General features: G+C 32.5%; 1 protein-coding gene across 1 annotated transcript in view; it reads right to left on the reverse strand.

Annotated features, from left to right (window-relative positions):
• The window catches only part of RabGGTa (Rab geranylgeranyltransferase subunit alpha), a 45031-nt gene extending 25252 nt beyond the window's left edge, over positions 1-19779 (reverse strand). The window contains exons 1-6 of the mRNA XM_035367947.2: positions 19641-19779; positions 18849-18959; positions 12771-12895; positions 8559-8746; positions 8249-8443; positions 8064-8147 (exon numbers count right to left, since the gene is read on the reverse strand). Of these exons, the coding sequence (XP_035223838.1) occupies positions 8064-8147; positions 8249-8443; positions 8559-8746; positions 12771-12895; positions 18849-18959; positions 19641-19643 (706 nt within the window). The 5' untranslated portion in view covers positions 19644-19779. The remainder of the gene's footprint in view (positions 1-8063; positions 8148-8248; positions 8444-8558; positions 8747-12770; positions 12896-18848; positions 18960-19640) is intronic.
• Between the last annotated feature and the right edge of the window lie 2283 nt (positions 19780-22062).

Genomic DNA, 22062 nt, shown 5'->3' on the forward strand with positions numbered 1-22062 from the left:
GAGTCTTTGTGGCATGGAGGCACTCTGAATATAATGGCGAGCTGAAAGTCCTCTTGTGTTGTTTGGTGGAAGGGGTTTAAGACCCTTGGACCACCTCCTAGGTGCTCTACCTCAAAATTGGGGTGGAAGTAGAAGTCCAGCCTCTTTGAGGCTCTGGCAACCATTCGTCCATGAGATTCATGGACAAGATAACAACAACAACATAAATAAAAAATTTTTAGGTCAAATTTCTAATGAAAGTTTTGTTCAGTTACATACAAGAAGTGCCGAAGCAGTAGTAGTAGTAGTAGTAGTAAGTTTTACTGGCACAAAACTCTAAAGGTTATCTGCGCCGAATACATGACAGTTTTTTCCTTATACAAATGAGGCTTTGACAAAACAGACGAACAGACAAGATTAAAACCATGGAAATGCATAAAATACAAAGAAGCTAAAAATGATGGATGCTAAGGTGAACTCTCTTATCATGCAGGTGATTTGTACAGGTGTAAAATCCTAAAACATGAAATATGTAAAAATAGATATTCTTAAGATAACAAGATAAAACATCAAAACAAAATCAAATTAAATAATAAAAACCTGACTCTTTCAGGTATTGAAATAAATTAGTATTCACCTCTTTCCCAATTAAACGGTCAAGAGGCAAGTCATATTCCTTAAAATGTTTCAACCAAAGTCTTTTAAAATATGGACACTTAACTAAAAGATGATGAACTGAGATGACTGCATCACAGTGCGAGCAAATTGGTTCACACTCTTTTTTAGTAAATAGTTGTGGGTAATTCGCGAGTGACCAATTCTAAGGTCGCGTAAGTAGAACTTTCTCTTTCCGGTTCCTAGTAGTATCCCAGTATTCAATTCTAGTTTTCACACTTCTTAACTTATTATCTACTTGATCATCCCAGTGTTTCTGCCATTTATCTAATATTTTCTTTTTGATGACTTTCCTGATATCGTCAGGAGGGGCAGCGCAACTGTACATATCGATAGCCGACTTTGCTTTTGCGTCTGCTAGCTCATTACCTCTTATGCCTACATGCCCGGGTACAGCAGTACAAGACCTCATACCCACACTGAAATTTAGATCGAGAATGATGATATCTACCATGCCAGAGTCCTCGGCATCACTAAAGGCTTCTAATGCTTTTAAGGCACTAAGCAAGTTGGTGTATATTACAAATTTGTTCTCACTCAAAGTGGACATGCATGAGAGCTCACAATAAATAGCAGTCAATTCCGATGTAAGAACTGAGCAAGCGTCAGGCAATCGTCTGCCTACAATGTGGTCTCCAATAATAAAAGATATGCCAATATGTCCAGCTACTTTTAATCCATCAGTAAATTCTGGAATATAACTACTGTAATTTTGCCTGTGCTCAAGAAAAAGCTGCCTGTACACCAACTCGTTACTTTCTCTTTTGCCAAGATGTTGAAAAATATTGAGGACCCCAAACTGAATATTTTCCCAAGGTGGTATTTCAAAATATTTTATTGCCTGGGTGCTCAACTGTGTCATTTGATATTCTTCAAGTAGTGAGCAAACCCTCAGCAGAAAGTAAGGTACACAAGAAGGTTGAGCATTAAGCAGATGCTCACACATCAGTATCAGTATCAGTAGTGGGTGCAGCCCGACCCGCCTAACCAAACAAGTTGGTCTCATGGTCATGACAGGCCCTGCCCATTTCAACAAATGAAAAAATGAAACATAAAATATCTAAATGAGAATAATCAAGTGTAAATAATAATTATAAGCATAAAAGTGAAGAAAAGGAACAAATACTAACATTTAGACAAGAGCAGACACTAAAAACAAAAACAAAAAAGCGAATAACAAACACAAACAATGGTAACAACAAATTATTAAAATATAAAAATTAGTGATGGCAATAAAATGCAAATATCATACACTGATTCCCACTGCCTGGCGCTCACCATCAATAAATTTCATCACAGATTTACATAATTGTGTGAAATCTTTATAGCATAAAAAGGGATTTTCAAAATCAATATCTTTATTGTTTCTTAAGCCATCAAAGTAGGGATAGACCCCGAGGAAATGCTTAGCATCACCAAACAGATCACATAGTTTACATTTATCGTCGTTCTGTATCTTAAATCTAGCGAAGTATCCCGGGAAACGCCCATGTCCGGTCAGAAACTGGTTAACTTCAAAATTTTCCTAATCAGTTCTAAATGTTTCAAATAGCAACTTTTCCTTTTAGAAGAATTCCATTGTAACTGCCATTGCTTAAAATAAAACAAATAAATAACTTTAGTTGCTTTTTTTTTTTTTTTTTGAACCCTGAACATAAGGCGTCCCCGAAACAGCCTCTTTTGCGAGCACATCCGCTCTCTCATTACCGTATATTCCGATATGGGCTTTAACCCAACCAAACTTAATATTAAAGGATAAGGATAGTTTTTGGAAAAGATCTTTAATATCGATAATCAGACCATTATTATTTTCTGCATTATAAAGTGCAATTAAACAAGACATGCAATCTGTAAAAATATAGAAGTTAAAATTTCTTACAAAATTACTTTTCAATATCCATTTAAGGGCATAGAGGACGGCGATGAGCTCGGCTTGGTAAACAGAGTTATATTTTTCAAGGACCAATTTATAGGGATAGATCTCAGTATCAAAATAATATACAACAAAAGCCGAACCCACCCCGCCCTCATAACCCGATCCATCAGTAAAAATTTGGTATTCCATTAAACAAAGATCATAAATATTATAATTGATAGAAATACAGTTTGCCTGATAGATCACATGTAAATTAAAGACAGAAAATGAGTCAGCAAAAACTGGGATTTCATCATAGTTAAATAAGTCCGAAATATTGTTTCTTACTATAGTTTTATCATAATAAAACTTGTAGATTATCGAGAGAGGCAGAGTGCCCGCCAGGATGCAAAGCACCTCACTCAAGACTGTGTGGAAACAACGGGTGAGTGCGAGAAGCCAGCTTCGCTGAATCGAATTGAGTTTCGTAGTAACTCTCCTGCCCTGCGACCCCAAGTCGTAATTCCATACATAACAATGGGTATAAAAACATTATTATAAAGAAGTCTTAAAATATTGTTTCTTTTATTCAAGACATTGGAGGGGTAATTTCTTTTGTAAAAATTTAAAATTAAATCAGTTTGTTTTTTAATATAATTAAGATTATAATTAAAATTGAGTTTTGAATCCCAATAAACACCTAAATATTTAAATTCTTGATTGATTTTCAAAATTTCACCGTTAAATCTTAATCTAGGGGGCCGAGTGTGGCGACCGGACTTAGGAAAAAACAAAAATTTAGTTTTGGCAGCATTTGATTTCATTTGCTCCTCGGAGCACCATTGATTAAAAATTTTCATAATGTTATTAAATTTATTTTCAACTTTTTCTAATGATTCAGCTGTAATTAGGAAAACCAAATCATCTGCATAAGCAACCACATCGACCCCCGAATCAAATTCTGTCTTTAAACATTTATCGACTATGAGGCCCCAGAACAGCGGAGCACTACAAGATCCTTGTGGACAACCCTTGAAGATACTTCTTTTAATTTCAATCATGTTATTCGGTTTATAGATTATAATCCTATAATTGAAAAAATCCCTAATGAGTCTGAAACTATTTGAGCTAATACCAATATTACACACGGAAGAAAGAAGAGAAGGCCAAGAAACGGCATCAAAGACGCTCACACACGTCATCCAACAGATCCGCCTTACAAGAATGGTCAGATAGTCCTTCCTCTGTATTGAATGAGTTGGTTCTTTGTTATTTTTACTTGCACTGCTTTGTGTTTTTAGTGACGGAATGTTGGGTGCACTGATAGATGTCTGGGTTGCAATAGATCTTGTCGATTTTACGGCACTAGCAAAAATTGTATTTGGGCGCAGTTGGGAACTTTCCACTATTTTCCTAGCTTCAGCATACGAAATGTTTCTATTCACTTTAGTTGTCTGAACTTCTTTCTCCAGTTTCCATTTTGGACATGAACGAGAAAAAGCTGGGTGCTCACCCTTGCAGTTTATACACGACGGCACATCGGTGCACTTATCACTATTGTGAGAGACCAACCGTCAAGCACCAAGAACACGTAAGGTTGCCACGACAGGATGTCTTACAGTGACCAAAACGCTGGCATTGGAAACATCGCATGGGTTAGGAATATATGGTCTTACAGGGCAGCTTAAATATCCCGCCTTAATATTCTTCAGCAGATCAGGCGATTTGAAGGTCAGGATCACGTGTTTCGTGTCAGTCAACTGACCTTCTTTACGCATTTTGATCCCCCTAGCAACACAGACTTTTTGGTCAGCTAACTCGGAAATGAACTCTTCTTCTGAAACACCCAGAAGTTCGATTTTTGACATGACACCTCTACAAAAATTCAAAGTTTTATGCGCTGACACAGTTATAGCTACATGTCCAAGTTTGGTTTGTGACAAAAGGGAAGCAGATTGGGTTGCCGAAACAGTATCTATAAGCAGGTCTCCAGAACGGAGACTCTTTACGTTCTTTGGTTCACCTATGCAAGAATGGATATATTTGCTAACTATGAAAGGGGACATCTTTTGCAGTTCGCCAGAGGGACTCGAGACTACAAGGAAGCGTGGACTATCAGTAATTACTTTGGCATTTGCTTCGGTACGTATTTTCTTAGTAAGAGATTTATCAATTACCTCTATACTTTGGTCATTTTTGTTTCTTTTGATAAGAAACATAGAAGCCATATTTAAGAAAGAAAAGATTCGGGTCCGACGCCTCGCCCACCACGGAAGCTAAGAAGGGAACGCAGATTCCTGTTTTAGGGCTAGCTGAACCTATACGCAAACTGAAGCCCCACAGTTGGCTTTCCCGAAAGCAGGTACTCCCGAGAGCTTATCCCCAAGCCACTGACACAAGGACTAGTGACCAGCCGATTGACACCCGTGAGGACGACTAATGTGCCTCCCGTTTAGCTGAAGCAGAGGCCAAAGCAGTGTATTGGGGACAGTACCTTGCCCCTCAACTACCAGGACCCTCCTTTCCAGTGACACGGGTCTCCACGCACGGCAAAAACGTGGGCAGTTTTCTCGCCACTCAAAAACTAGAGACAAGGGCTGTTCTAATTTCTTGCGACGAGCCCCAACCTCCGAAGAGGGAAACCACAAAGGAGAATGGAAGGAGAAAAAGTATCAGGTCAGAGGAGAGGAGACAGAAAAGAGGATAGACCACTGGGGATCCAGAATCGTGACACCCGTCTCACCTAGAAGATGATCCCCTGAAGGGCTAGGGTACCTCGGGATTGCCACACCTGTACACACAAGAGTGAGCCCCTGAGGGAAGAAGTTCCAGAGCCTTCTTATTTAGGGTTCCAGTGTGCTCCAGCTAGAATTATGATTTATCCTCAAAACTAAGAAGTACCAGAGTCAGGTTCTGGCATGATTTAAGCTCTCAGCACAATAACAGCTTCATCTACATGGATTGAAAGAATGTTTCCCACTTTGAATTTTTCATCAGAAATTGAGACAATAACTGCAGAATAAATTGGAACTATACATAGCAAATCAGTTAGGAGCTGACAAGGCAGTAATTAAAAAAAAAAAAAAAAAAAAAAAAAACATTGAATGCACATAGCAGTACTGCAGACGATGTGATGAACTTTTGAAAAGATACTGCAGATTGCAGATATAAAAGCCAATCCTTTGATTATATTTATTGAATATTTATATTTACATAAAGAACATAACTACATGAATTTTTATTTTTTGGTTTATGGACTTGTTAATGTATATGCATACATGAATAAAATAACTAATGCCAAAAATTCTGCCATAGTATTTTAATGTTTTTTATGCTATTAATTAATAAAATTACATACACTTTATATTATCTCTAACTATTAATTATGTTAGAAAATTGAAGTTTTAGATGATTTAAAAAATGGTACATGTTTCATTTCTTGAAAGAGAACTAATTATAAATAAATCAAGCATAAGAACAATACAGGAGAATAAAGAGAAGATTCTTTTTAGCATTAAAGATCTTTCAGGCAATATTTTGGCAATGTTGTTCCAGTTTCAAGAAGAATGCCATAGTTTGAAAAGATGTAAAAAGTATTAATAGCTTAGATTGCAAAGAAATTGGTGGCAAAGTATTTTCAGATATGGAAGAAGATGTCAAAGAATTGATTAAGAAATGATGAATGAAGAAGTGGATGATAACGCCAGTTGACAATGAAACAGTGACAGCAAAGAAAATAAATAGCTTTTGGCTTAGAAACAGTTAAAAGAACTGTTGAAAAAGTCATAGGAACTGTCTATTTTATCAATGGAGATTGACCCAAATAAATGAAGATAATATGAAAGGCAATGAAAAACCCCGAACTCTTTACCATAAAAGTTTTTAAAGAGTTACATGAGTCGTTGTTCGAAACAAAACTCACCAGCTTTTTTATAAAAACAATTGTACAACATACTTATTAAATAGTAATAAAAATGCTTGCAATTAACATTTACTTCTCTTTTCTCTTTTTTATTATACAAATATTTGTTTAAATTATACATACTTTCTTAATCTGAGCTATACCAACACATATTTTTCCATAAAATGTTAACTTATGAAACATGATTTTGCCATGTGCACAATGTTTTACTGATGTAATGCCCCATGTCTGACAAAGGTTTACAGCATTGTTCAAGATGGGAATGCTATTAATTTCTTTCAAATGATATATGATAATGTTATTAATTTCTTTCAAATGATATTCTCTGTATATATGTTGAGCAATAATTTTAACACCAAAAGCTATTTCGAGAAATCATACAGTTTTTACCATTTTAAGTGGTACAATAACTTATTTTGTAGGATATTTCAATTTCATTTTATTTTTCTGTATTAGCTGATAAAAGATAAGAAAAGGACCTTTTTAAACATTAGTTGAGAAACATTTCTTTTTATTCATAATCCTAGAGTCGCAACAATAATGAAAGTTTCCTACATTCATTTGAAAAAAACTGTACACATAACCACACAAAAAATGGTTCTTTTCTGTTATCGGGATTAGACACAGAAATGTACAAATGTAGGCATGTATGTATGTATGTATGTACGTGCACATATGTGTCTATATATACACAGATACATTCGTGCTTACACATAAACATGCATACACGAACACATATATCCATACACACATGCATATCGTACATTTCTAAACCCGGTCATGATAACAAAACAGTACCCAAAAATATTAGTACTGCCTTTATCTCCCTATGAATGAAAACTGCTTTCATACATACTTTGTGTGACTTTAATACATATATATACTTTAATTTTCACACATAGTTACAGAATTACTATCCATTTTATTCAAAGACAAATTTAAATTTCCTGAATATTTTTTTTTTTTAAATTATTATAATTCTTTTTTGTTTGTTGCTGCAACTGATAATATTTTCGCATACCTCTTGTAATGTCTAATACTCCTCCTTCCCTATCATGTTCAAGACAGAAATGAACACAACTTCGCCTGGTGAATAACTGCCACAAGGAATGATTCAGTTAGTGGTTGGATGATAAAAAAAAGTAACTGCATGATAGCTGCAGGCATGCAGTTATGAATGTATGCCATAGTTGCACTTCTGTCCTTTAAAGACAGGCATATTAGAAAAATGATTCACAGGATGTCCTTCTTTCGTGGACTACGAGGAATACTCAACTGAACCAGTGATTACATCCCTGATGATCTTCCTGCATACCGCTACGTGCAACTACAGGTTGCTGTACATGCCTTCCCATTATGCCACATTTAATATTTATGACATAATGTGAATGCATACATTGGATATTTATAGAAACTACTGTTCTTTGAGAAATTACGGGATAACATGCAATAAACAAAGTTTTAGTAGAAAAATAGGGAGAAAAGTAAGTTATTAATTCTCTTGTTCATATTAAAATATTGATCAGAGCACAATTAAAATTAAATATTAAGACATTACAATACTGTGGTTTGTCAAAATTTTAAATTTTATTCTTAAAAGGGAATTAATATGTATTTCAGCATATATCTTACTTCTTCCTAAGAGCCATCGGTGATAAAACCATACACTTTGATCACTGGGATCAGTAAATGCAGCATTTTGGACTATATCCAATTCTAGAATATGAAAATTTACAAAAGTTAGAATTGACTTAACTAATTGAACTGGCTTAAAGTATGACTAATGAGTTTGAATATTTCACATTTCATAAATGTACCTTTTAATAATATGTCTTCTTTCAAAGATCCTTTGGAATGATCTGGATATACAATGGGTAACAATGTGCTACGATAATGCCAGGCAGAATAATTTGAGAAATTTGCTTCTATTAATTCTGTACTATAAGTTAATTCCTCTTCAGGAGCAACTCCACATTTTTTGACAACAAGGCGTCTATAGTCCCAGCAATGAACTATTTATAAGATAATAAAAAGAAACTGCAAATTATATGTCATTTGAAAGTAACATACATTATATATCTCCAAAACGAATTTCATTTAAATCTATAAATTAATAGAAAAACTTACAATTTCTTTCATCCTTAGACAGAAAATATCCGCACAATTTTAATTCTTTTTTCCAGTCAGCATCAGGATCAAACTCCATAACCCAGAAACGATGATGCCATGCTCCATATGATTTGGGATTAACTCTTAAACAATTTTGGGTCAAACCTAATTCCACTAATGTTAGAGCTTTCAATTCCTCTTGGTTCCTTATATATGCATAAAATATAATTAAAATTACATAATAAAGAACTGTTACTATTGAGATATAATGCAAATTAATCAAGATTTATCATTTCTTTTTACCCTGAAACTAACATATTACAAAATTTAGAAATTTTCAACCTTTAACCTAAATTTTGATAAATGCACATGGTTCAAACACACATTTTTATTTTTATAATCTTATCTGCACTTTAATTTGTGTTCTCTCCATTAATACGCAATTTTAATTCATTAATGTAGTTTACTGACTTGAATATTAAGATTTTAAAAAAATCTTTAAATTGTGTAAAAAATACAACTTTCCAAAAAAATAAAGAAAATCATTTTTCATATTACACAGTTTTTTACTGAATGCCATATATGAACATATCCTTAATGATTTTTATGCATTCTTCTTCTCTTTCTATTTTTAAGCATGCTTAAGTGCATAAAAACCCACAGGGACCTTATCATGTAATTTACAAAATTTCCCACAAAACACATCTGCCTAATCTTTTATTATTATTATTAAAATCTCTACTTTCATTTATGAAATCTTGCTACTTTCTGGAATTTTTAAAACATATCAATATATATGTAGTTTATGAAGCAGGATATGATTCTTAGTGTAATCCTCCTTCTTTCAGAAAAGAAATATAGTAACTCTTGGGAAATTTGTCATATGCAGTGCCCACTGCTCATTAAACTACTTATTAATAAACTTAGCCATTTATTATGTTCAAATTTTCAGGAACTAAAACAAATACATGCTAATGAACAGAAAAATCACCTTTTATTAAACTCATCTCCACCGCTTATTAAACTCAGATGGTCAAACGACATTCCTCAAGAGTCTTTTTCTAAACTATCTTATTTGTATCTATCAAAGCATTTCATAGTTTATTCATTTAATGTATTGTGTAGCATGGCTTTATCATTCAAGTTATGTAATGTACAGGGTGTTACGGATAAATTTGACATATTTATAATTGATGATATTTTTCCGTAGGTTGGAGGTATTGACAAACACTACTTGTCATTTAAAAGTTTGGACCCTTCTTCATTCATATACAAGATGTCCGAAAGGATGGATGACTGGAACCCACCTGAATCATGGAAGAGAATAACTTACATCATGATGATTCGTGCCAGCCATCAATATAAGGATATTATGACTGCTGCTCAGTGCTCCCTGAACACAGTATAAACAATCAGGCATGAACTAGAGACTTGCAATGGTGACTACGAGGGTGTAGCAAGAAGAAAGATCCCTAGCAGGCGATCTGATTGCGTTCGTACAGCAGAATTCCTCGCAAATCTGCAGGAACAGGTGTTGAAGAACCCTGGCATTGGAATTCGGGCTTTGTCACATGAAATAAATGTTGCAGCCTCTACTATGAAGCTTGCACTCAATGAAGACCTTCGCTACTACTCATACAAGCAGATTTTCGTTTTCCTTACGAAACTGTCAAATTTATCCCGAACACCCTGTATGTCAATAAACTGAATTTGACTGAAAATTTTCCACCCCTAGTCCATGTACCTGTAAGACAATGATTTAAGTTTTTTTTATCTGCAATGAACTTCAGATTGGCAGAATTCCCTTATCTGAAAGTTACAAAAACAATTCTCTAGAAATACTGTAAATGAGTGAGGGTTCCTTCTAGAATACGAACTGATAGGAGGTGGAAATGCAACTACTGTACCCAGTTTTTTAAGGTTTCCACATTCAAAATCTTCCCTTTGGGAACAACACATTATGTTCCCATACAATTACACAAAAAAGTTCATAAAATGCTTCTAAGCATCAACATACATTAACAGTCTTTGAAGGTAAAGGAAGTGTTAACTGTAGACGGATGAAAAAGCAAAGAAAGCATTGGTCATGATTTTAATCATGAGCAGGAAGCTCATGATTAAAAGCATACAAAGAATAATATATCTACTGACTAATGTAAATTTTGAAATTTGAATAAATCATTGGAAGAAGCATTTTTTAAATATATTTGCTTAACTTGTAAACATATCAAAATGCCATGTGAAAAGATTTGTCTTAAAGAGAAGAATAAATTATTAAAACATTTTAGTGTTCTTGTCAATTTCAGCCAGAGAAAAACTACATTTAAAGTGAGAATTTCCTGAACAGCATTATGCAATTTATTTAAATAAAGAATTATAATTAATGAAGAACTAATAAGAAAATGCAAATGTCTCAATGAAACACATAAAAGATAGAAAATCGAAAACTGAAATGGAATGGTTTCAAGTTATAAAGCTAAAAAATTGTTTCTGTTTCTAGTGCCTTTTTTCACTAATTTGTTAAATCCTAGGCAAGAATTTTATATCAATTGGTATATGACTCATAAATTGGAGAATGTGAAATCCAATAGAAATTGCATGATGAGAAGGAAGAAGTGGATTATTATGCAGCTAACTGGATACAAAACATTTTACTTGGGCTGCTAAAAAAAAATAAACCACACAAAATTTATACTACAGATGAAACTAGACTACACTGCCAGAACCCATAGTAATACTTAGAAGTGAAAAAGCAGTTGGTTTAAGAAACTGAAGGAATAAGTTATTGTATTATTAACATACACAACAATTACGAAGACAGCATTTATTACTCACAGAAGCAGAAAATCTTGATGCTTGAAAAGAAACAAGAGTTTTTTTCTAATTTACCACAGCAACATGAACTCATGGATAATAAATAGTATTTTCACTGATTTTCATTTTAAATGGGCAAGAAAGTGAAAAAAAAAAAATGTACTATGTGTAAAAACAACTTCTAACATTCATCTTTTAATTTTAAGGCTAAAAGTTTTATAACTTCAGGTTTACAACTTATGAAGGAATTTTCAAAAAAGAAAGAACATTATGAAAGAGTGTAAAAAATTCAGTCCATTCTGGTGACAACATCAAAACTATGATATAAGAATGATTATTGGAAGTTGAATAGGAATACTTAAAATAAGATATAATGAAACTTATATCGAATTGTGATAAATACTTGAACAAGCATGGTGCTCACGTAGAAAAGAAATTTTGGTAGTATACCTTTAAATAAAATATTCATATACTTTTTGTTTCATATGAAAGCATTTAACTATTAGACAGACTACTGCATAATAATATCATTGGAACTTCAGCATATAAAGGATCATTTTACAAATATTGTTAAAAGTGAATAATTACTAATTATTTATGTTTTCAATGACATTTAAATTATTCTAAAGATTCAATAAAATTATAAGAAATATTTTTCACTCCTTTTATTCATGTAAAAAGCTTACCAAAATTAAAATCTGTTTTTCTATAATTTATAAGGTATTTCTCCCACTTCCCTAGCGTGGTGTAACGGTAACATGCTGGGCCGGTATTCCAGAGGTCCGTGGTTCGATTCCCAGTGAAGGCAGTTGCTAATTTTTCATCTCTCTGGCTTCCAAAAAATCCTAATGTCTCTACAGTGGCGCGCGAACTAAAAGGGTTGTGGATGATGATTCTCCCCACCCAGGATTTGGCAACTAGGTCCCCTAAAACCTTAGTCACCCTTTAAAAAGGGGAGTATATAAAGTATTTCTCCCACTTCCCTAGCGTGCCTTCGTGGTGTAATGGTAGCATGCTGGGCCGGTATTCCAGAGGTCCGTGGTTCGATTCCTGGTGAAGGCAGTTGCTCATTTTTCATCTCTCTGGCTTCCAAAAAATCCTAATGTCTCTACAAATTTAAATTTTGTTCTTTTAAAATATAAAACTATTGCTCCTTTTCAATGGACTTTGATATCACTACTAATTTGATGATCTTCAGTACTGATTATAAAATTTCTGCAGTTTTTATCTTGCCTAAAATAAAGAGGTGATGTTAATACAATTTTAAGAGAGAAAGTTAAGCTGAAATGAACAAAGTATTTAAAATTTTTCAGTTCTTGAATAATATACAGATTATTCTTTTGAATGATAATAAGGAATATAATGTCATATATTAATATATAATATAATATCTCTATTTAACCAAAATAAACATACTTTTTAGGTTTTAAAAAAAGCAAAATTTCTCTTCTATAATTCCATAAAGTATAAAAGTCTGGATTTTGTTCAAGAAGTCTTCCAGTCAACTCAAGTCCCTCTTCATCATATTCTCCTTTTTCTCTCTATAATAAATGTAATCCTAGTATAAATACACGAGTTAAACAACAGTAATTTAGGGAAAAAAAAAAAAAAAAAAAACATGAAGAATACAGAAATAATAAAAAAACATTTTATGGGTAATCATCATGATGCATAAATTAATACTATCAGAACAAACACAATGATTAACAATTACAAGACATGTATGTGTTAGTTATTTGTGTAATAATAAAGTGAAAAAGAGGATAAATATTTATTTATAAATATTTTTTTTTTAAATTTTAAATTCAGCGATTTCTTAAAAAGCACACTCAGATCAATTTCAGCAGATCATGCTGCACAAACACATCTGATTTAAAATGAGCTGCATTACATTTTATGCTATTAAATGGTGCATGCTTGAAAAAACACAGTCATTGAAATATAACCCGAAGAATATCAGGATTGTAGGAATGAAGAATTATTAACATAGTTATTAATGTACAGTTTAGCCGATTTTTTAAAATAATTTATATATCTTTTTTGCTAGCTTAATATATTGTAATTATTTACAACTGGTTTAAAACAAATATAAGCTACAAGAGAGTGGCTCTTTAAAAATTTTCAGTTACAATAGATATAAGGATGCCCCTTGGATTATCGTTAAGTTGTTGTTTCATTTATAATATAATAACCTGAGTAGTTTAATGCTATAGAAACCCTATTACGACATAATTGGTTGCATAATTGTGGTGAATTTGAGTGATGGGAAAAAAATTAAGGGCTTGTTTGTGTGTTAGATGTTGCTTAGAGTACGGTGGTTATTTTGTGGTTTACACAGTAAAATGGCTGAATGTGGTAAGATTAATTTGAAGTTTCTGTACGATTTGGAATGAAAAGGAAAAAAGCAATTATTGACTGGTGTGTAAATGAAGGTTTACTTAGTAGCCAATATAAGTGTCCTGTTTATAGGAAGGAAATGAGTATGGTCGAACATCGGATGATACCGGCACTACGGAGGATATTTTTTACTCTTATTTTTGTGAATTTATGTGGCGATGACAGTATACACTATTCTAGTTCAGCTAATTTTAGGAAGTTTTTGGATGCTGTTAAGGAATTTTGTTTGACTGAAGACACGAAAATTTGTAAATAAGGTAAGTGGATATTTCCTTTGCGTAGTGCTAAGATGAATTTCCTTTTTTTTTTTTTTTTATGTTACTTCATTGTTCAAAATGTAGTTTATTGAGGAGATTATATATTTTTTTGTTAGCTGCTCCTTTGATGTTTTAAGTGAATGTAGATCAATGTGTACATGGACAAAGTCAAGGGAATGCACAATGCCTAGTTTGTGCAATTCTCTGATTTTTTTTTTTTTTTTTAAGTGAAAATAGGTCGATATGTACATGGATATCGAGTTTTGTCCAATTCAATTGACTTGTTATTCTGGATTTGTGTATAACAAGTCAAAGAATTGCACAAACTTGGTGAAAATGCACCGCCAAAAATTGCCAATTATTACCAAGGGGCATCCATACCTATATTTTTACCAATTTTACTTTATTTACTATTTTTCAATAACTACTTTCATCCTTTGTAATTAAAATACAGAAAAAGAGACAAATATATATCAGGGTACCCCTTGGCGAAAATTGGAAATTTTTTGGCACCATTTTTGTTTACGTGCACCACCCTCCCAAATAAAATAGCATCCAAAACATAATTAAAACATATAAAAATTATAATCTCAATAAACTGCACTTTAAATCAAAATAAAACAAAGAACTAACACAAAAACAGAAATACATGTTACCTAATCTGTGCAGTACAAAAAGGAAATATCAACTTACCTTATTTAGAAATTTTTGTGTCTACGGTATGTTGCACACAGAATTTCTTAACAGCATCCAAAAACTGTTTAAAAGTATCTGAACTAGAATCTGCATACTGCCACTGCCACATTCACAAAAGTAAAAATCAAAAATATCCTCCGGACTGCCAAACTGCCGGTGGAATTTCTTTTGAAAATCCCTTTTATTACACCCCACATACCTATCATAGTGTTGATATGACCTCTGTTTTCCAAATCCTTAAATCTCACTGCATAATTTACTGTCAGTGAAGCTATTTAAATCTTCATTTACACACCAGTCAATCAATGTTTTCTTTCCCATTCGTTCCAAAGCATATGGTTTAAAGCACAAAATAAGAAAAATACTTCCTAACCAACATCAAACACATAAATAAGCTCTGAGGAATATTTTCCCAACAGGTCAAAATCACCGCAATCCTGCATTACGACCAATCATGTCATAATAGGGTTTCCATACCATTAAAAGTAAAATACTCAGGTTACCATAAGTTAAAAAAACAACTTGGCAGTAATCCAAGGGGTACCCTAAAATATAGACTACCCCCAGGGAAAAAATTAAATATTTACAAATTTAAAATAAATACACATTAAATAAATTCCATTGTTAAGTCATATGAATTATATTCAAAATATCGTGTTTTTCATTAACTGTACAACTAACAACAAAATATGAGAATAGCAGAGAAAATTATATTTAGTTAAAAGATAAAACTATCAAAATTAATGAAGATTGCTACAACTCTTGTATGTGCCCTCAGGTCGCCAAATGCGGTGATATTTATTGTGCGCTGGTTTTTGGCACGATTGCACGTTTTGCAGTGATGTTGATTTCTATGGCAACCCCTTTTACGTGGAAACTTGGATTTTACTGTGGTTATAGTTGCTAGTTGGTCTGTGTGGTGTGTGGTATTTAAGTGATTTATGATTCAATGGCAAAATTTTAGTCGCGTGCCTGGTACAACTATTTTTTTTTTCATGTGGCTGGAAATTCTACAACTACAGTGAAAAGTCTTTAATTCGGACTCGTAGGGACTTCAGCGATTTCAAATTAACGGTTTTTCTGGATTATAGATCATCAGTTTAAATCTGGTAAGATGGCATGCAGAAATTATAAAATTAAAAATATGAAACCGTAATTTATGAAATAGAGAAATTATGATCTAAAGGGTATCAAAATTTACAAAAAAAAAAAAGCTTAATATTTATTTGTTTACTTTATTAAACATTTCTTTCGATGTAAGTTGTTCAAGTTGCTTCATTTTATATGCTGATACTTTCTCTTTAATTCTATAAACAGACATAATTTCTTGTTCAGTTACAAAGTTCCGCTGTTCAAGTCCTATAATTGCTGTGTTGAGAATACTGACTAATTTGTCAATCGAAATTTTTTCATTTTCAATAACCTCTCTGTCACTTTCTTCACTATCGGAAGTGGTACATCCAAACATGCTTTTGCTTTGTAGGTGCTTTGGCAGCTCCAGAATCGGAAACTCTTTTTGACATAATCGAAAGTTCAAGCTTACGTTTTATAAAATTGCTCTAACAGTCTGCAAAAAATAGTAAGCCGGATCCAATTAGAGGATTAAGGAACAACACAATCTGCAACATTAAAACTGAAATAGATAATTAGATAATTTTAGCCTAGCTTATACTGTCCGTTATACATTAAACACACATGCGTAAATGTATTATGTGCATGCATAAATGCATTATGCGTTTACGTAAGCACAGAAAGTTTGTAGCTTTGAGTTCCGGATTATAGATCATTCCAGATTATGGACGTCCGGATTAAAGACTTTTAACTGTATTTAGGAGAAGAAAGTTTTGAACATTTATTTGTGAAAGATAGTATCAATTTTGCGGATAGTGAGTCTGGTTGTCATATAAATACGACAGAGATGCATGGCGGATCACAAAATGTCCATTTTCACCAGGTTTCTTGCACCGCCATTCAAACTATCTGTAATATCCTTGGTTTCACACAATCTCATTTCATTCCCACATATTGGACATTCATACTTATCCGCAATTAAGCAATTCTTTTCAATTACATATAAAAGCAAAAAAAAATTTTGGATTTACTTTATATAGGGCCATGGGATCCAAATATTAAACAACACTGTTTCACAGAACATAGAATGAAACTACTGCTATAAAGTACAGCAGATATTTTTAAAAAGATACCCCCTTTTCCGATTAAAGAACAGTGATTCATCCATTAATGTCACATGACATATCTCATGATCTCTCATTTCCCACACACAAAATAATGCGTAATCGGAACTGAGTACTTCTCACATTATTCCTAAAGTCCTAGGTAGTAACCTTGATCGCCTCCAAAATGTCGCCAAACTACCTGTTACCATATTCCAAAGATCAGCCAAATAAAGTAATTAGGATTGTAAGCTAATTTTTATTAATTTAATGTATGTGCTTATTTATATTTTAAGTAGCGTTTTTGAATTTAATTATATTTTAATTAAATGATAGTTATTTTGTGAATTATATGTTTGTAGGAATTTGGTATACGTTTGAGTGGAAGTAAACGTGCATGGAAATAATTTAAATATTTGACACTAAGTATTTGTAACCATTTGTAATGTTTGCGGTATGAATTCGTTGGTGACGTTTATAATATAACAGATAATTTAGGGGGAAAAGGTTTTTGGATATTTTATTTATTTTATACGTGGAAATGTTCATCTTTGGAAAGGGAATGTACTTTTTCACGATCAGGTAATTTCATATATGTTCTTTTTACCGGATTTAAAGATTCAGAAAATTGTCATGCATTTTCGTGAAATTTTCTAATTTATGAGAAAAAAGCAGTGTACATGGAGATAGTGAAGAGTGTGCGCAATGCCATTTTTGTGCAATTCTGGGATGTTTTTTTAAGTAAAAATAAGTCCACGTGTACATGGTTTAGTGATATTTTAATTAAGTGATAGTTATTTTGTGAATTTTATGTTTGCAGGAATTTGATATACGTTTCAGTTGAAGTAAACGTACATGGAAATAATTTAATTATTTGACACTAAGTATTTGTAATGCTTGTGGTATGAATTCGTTGGTGACATTTATAATATAATACATAATTTAGAGGTAAAAGTTTTTGGATATTTTATTTATTTTATACGTGGAAATGTTCATCTTTGGAAAGGGTATATACTTTTTCGCGATCAGGTAATTTCATATATGTTCTTTTTACCAAATTTAAAGATTCACAAAATTTTCATGCATTTTCGTGAAATTTTTCTAATTTATGAGAAAATAGCAGTGTAGATGGATAAAGTTAAGAGTGTGTGCAATGCCATTTTTGTGCAATTCTGGGATGTTTTTGTAAGTAAAAATAAGTTGACGTGTAAATGGTTTATGTGTATGTGCTATTCTGAAAAACGTGCAAGGAGTTTGCGATTGTGCACTTTTTACTAATTTTGCAGTTAATATTTGTCATGATTAAGCAGTTTTGTTACATAAAATTTCTAGCATAAGTGTAATTCGGCTAGTAGATTGTTGGAAAAAGTGTTCAGTAAATAAAAAGAAAAGAAACATGTCTTTACTTCGTGAAGACAAAATGGCAGTGAAAAAAATAATAGAGGGTTGCTGTAGCAGAGTTGGTCGCCAAATTTTCGCCAAGTTACCATAATCCAAAGATCAACCAAAATTACAAAAACTGTATCTATCCGTTGTCTTGAATACTTCCATTCTTTCAATAAAAAATTAGTGCAATATTATTTCTAGTGCAGCATTTAACATACAATATTTTTTTTAAAAATTACATTATTTTAATCAAGCAAGATTTTAATTAAAAGATATACTGGATCAATATTTAGATGTGCATAAAAAAAATTGAAACGCATTAGCAATAATCTTGTATAAAGATATTACAGATCTAGTGTAGATGAAATATTTTCTTACAGAAGTTAAAATGCTCATTCTACTGATATACATGCAATTAGCACAATTTATGTAGTTAGCATCAACATTTTATTGCTGAAATAAGAAATAAATAATTATTTTGATAACAGGTTTCTGAAGACCTGCTCATGCAAAACTATATTATTACAAGTAAAACAAATTTAAGATAAATTTAACTTTAAAGAGTAATTTAATATGGATTATACCTTAGAGAATATTTTGTTTGTAGCTCCTAAATAAATCTTCAACTTTTCTTGCTGTTCACGTTTTTTAGCTTCTTTTTGTTCTTCAGTAGTTCTCACTTTTAATCGTCCATGCTATGAAATTTTTATACATTTTAAAGATCAATTAATTTCATTTACAAAAGTTAATTCAGTGCAGAAAAAAGTTACAGACAAAAAATTAAATTTTCATTTGTCATATTTAGGCCTTTATTTCCAGATTAAATTATTAGCATTTATAAAATTAAAGTAATAACACAGTAGTTCAAATAGCAGTATAACTTCCTCTTTGAAAAACATCTAACAAGAGATAAAAGTGATTTATCTACTACCATAAGCTTAACATCTGAAACAGAATAAACAATTTGCATATGTAGAAAAATACGTCCATAAACATATTAAATACAAATCTATCTCTTTAAAAGTTATCAAACTCTATCTACTATCTGCATTCCTTTCAAGGCACAATATTAACATTAACAGGTCCCTGTCAGTGCCATAATATGCCTACCAAAAATATGAAGCAAGATAATGCATTACATGTTTGGCAAATTCATTTTATTAGTTAAAGATCGCTAGAAAAGAAACAAATACACTAATGGCCATATTTTAAAATTGCCAGAATCCTATTTGCATATACTCTAATAAAAAAAAATAATAATAACAATAAAAACCACTATTTTAACATTTATGCAAAATGGATTACTTAAACCATTCAAAAGAAGTGTCAGTTATGGGATAAACAAAATTTATTTCAAAATTTATATTTAAAAATACCATAATTAGAAATTCTGTAAAAAATCAGCTCGATATATGACTAATACCAATTCCGTCTACTTGCTGCAGCTAAGGCAATCAGGTGTTGTTGGTGTTGTGATGTAAACAAGCAGACAGACAGACAGCTGTCTTATTTTGCACTCAATAAGTCTTTATACTCGTAGAACGAAAAGTCAAGTTTTATTAGATGTGAAGGAAAGGCAAATAGAAAGAGGACAATCTTGTTTGACAGAAAAAAAATTTCGTACCATTTGATACGAAATTTTTTAAAGACAATATGTGAATTGAAAAATAAAGCCTAATCTTTGCAGAAAGAAAATAATTATGAGATAGATAAGTAAGTTACAGAAGATGAAAGAGAATTAAATGACTTCATGTTACTGATAACGAAATTTTTTTATTCATAAGGTATGTCATTTCTTTTAAATAAACAGCATTTAGGCACATATAAAATCTAATTTTTATACGCTGATTTTTTTTTCCTCATTTTTAATCTATCACTTTTATAATCGACGTATAATGCGCCCTCGTAAAGTTGTATCTCATTTTTTGCGCGTTATACAACAGAATATACGGTATTTTTACAAACTTGTGTTTAAAAATCATTTAAGAACTCAAATCATCATTATATGTACGTGCATAGTTAAATATATCTGCCTTATTGCACAGTGGGAAGCTGACTGCTATAGCTTTGTGTCCAGGTTCGAATCCCGAACATGGCATGGGATGTCTATTATTATAGTCTCTTTTCAGCATGAGGGAATTTAAAGTCCTCTCGAGAGGTCAGATCTCCAACTCGATGTTTCTCCACCGGAAGTAGAGATGAATGATCTGCAAGTATTGAATATACTGAATGATCAAGTAGAGTTGAATCTTACAGTACGCGTAAATTCAGAGAACTGTTTTACTTTACTGAGTGAATTTACTCCGATTACAGAAAACTGAGTTGTAGCTCTTTTTACAGTACGCGTAGAGATCTTATTAAAAGCTTGTTGGGAAGAGATCTGCTACTCATTCACAAATTGATTCACTTTACTGAACAAGCTTACACATAAGTGGCGAAAAATGAAGTGAACTCTTGTTGAAAGCGTGCTAGAAAAGTTCGATTAACATTTTAGGGAAGAAAAGAATGTTTATCATCCCATGTTAAAAGTTTGTTTTATTATTTTGGGAAATATTGATTCGAGAATTTTTTTGTTCGTTCTGTGCAGAAAAGAGAATTTAGGGAATCTCAAACTGTAGTTGTAAGAAACCAGTTCAGCAAGTTAGTATTTAATTGACCTAATTCTTCCAATCCATTCGTTAGATTCTTTTCGCTCCAGCCAGAGTCGTAGCTAGGGTTTTCAGCGCCCAGGGACAACTGAAGATTTCGTGCCCCCTACTGCTTGCCAAGAATGGAAAATATTTAATTCTAAAATGTCCTAACATCAGTTTGGCGCCCCTTGGATTCTGCGCCCGAGGACAGATGCCCCCTCTAGCTACGCCCCTAGCTCCAGCCTTGCTAACAAGTCTCAGACCCTTTGTTCGTTCGATTCTTTTCGCTCTACACTAGCCACTCTTCATCCACCCATCGTTCTGGAGTTGATCCATCAAAGCTGATAGTGAGCGTCGAGTTACAGGAAAGAACAGATTCATTTCAGTGAGCGAGCCGTTCTGATTCGATTCCATTCGAGAGCGGTCCACCTTTAATCGAAACTGAGCAAATTTATACTGTCGCCTATTGAGTACTCAAAACTTATATCATAGACAGGCGCAATCTTTGTGCTCCTGGCTACAATGAATTTGTGGCTGGATATATCATGTAACTGTCACAGAAAAATTAATTATTATTATTGTTGGTGAACAGAATGGTACCAATGAGTCAAAATGAACACACACACAGCTTTTGATAATGAGGTGACGACTTTTCGTGGGAATGCAGGCAATCATAAAGCACCAAAAATCTTTATATTGACTTAATAATTTCTTTTCATTTTCTCGTGCATAATACTTAGAATGTTAATTCTCTACAAAATTACTTCTCTAAATTCATATATCATTTGTTAATGAAGTATTGTAGAACTTTTGCACCAAGCTGTATTTATATTTAAAAACAGTGATTAAGGCATTTATTTCTCTGTGATCCTAAATGTATGGTTACAATTTTAAAGTTGCTTAAAAATATCATTCAAAATTTTAGCACTGGAGCAAATACAATTGGAAAATGCTTTTTTTTTTTTTTTTTTTTGGGTTTGGCATCGTCTTTTTTGGAAAAAGGCCCATTATGTGCAAGTAAGTTAAATTCACAACATTTCATATGTTTATGTCCAAAATTTTGCAACATGTACATATTAATATTTTCTTATCTAATTACAATGATTTGTTCAATCTAGGGCTCTCAAACATTCTATTTTTTTTTAAATCAAATGCATGCTAGTGTCTG

Source organism: Stegodyphus dumicola, chromosome 8 (assembly GCF_044657685.1).
Source record: "Stegodyphus dumicola isolate Sdum_Otavi_A_Nest chromosome 8, ASM4465768v1".
Taxonomy (NCBI): Eukaryota; Metazoa; Arthropoda; class Arachnida; order Araneae; family Eresidae; genus Stegodyphus; species Stegodyphus dumicola.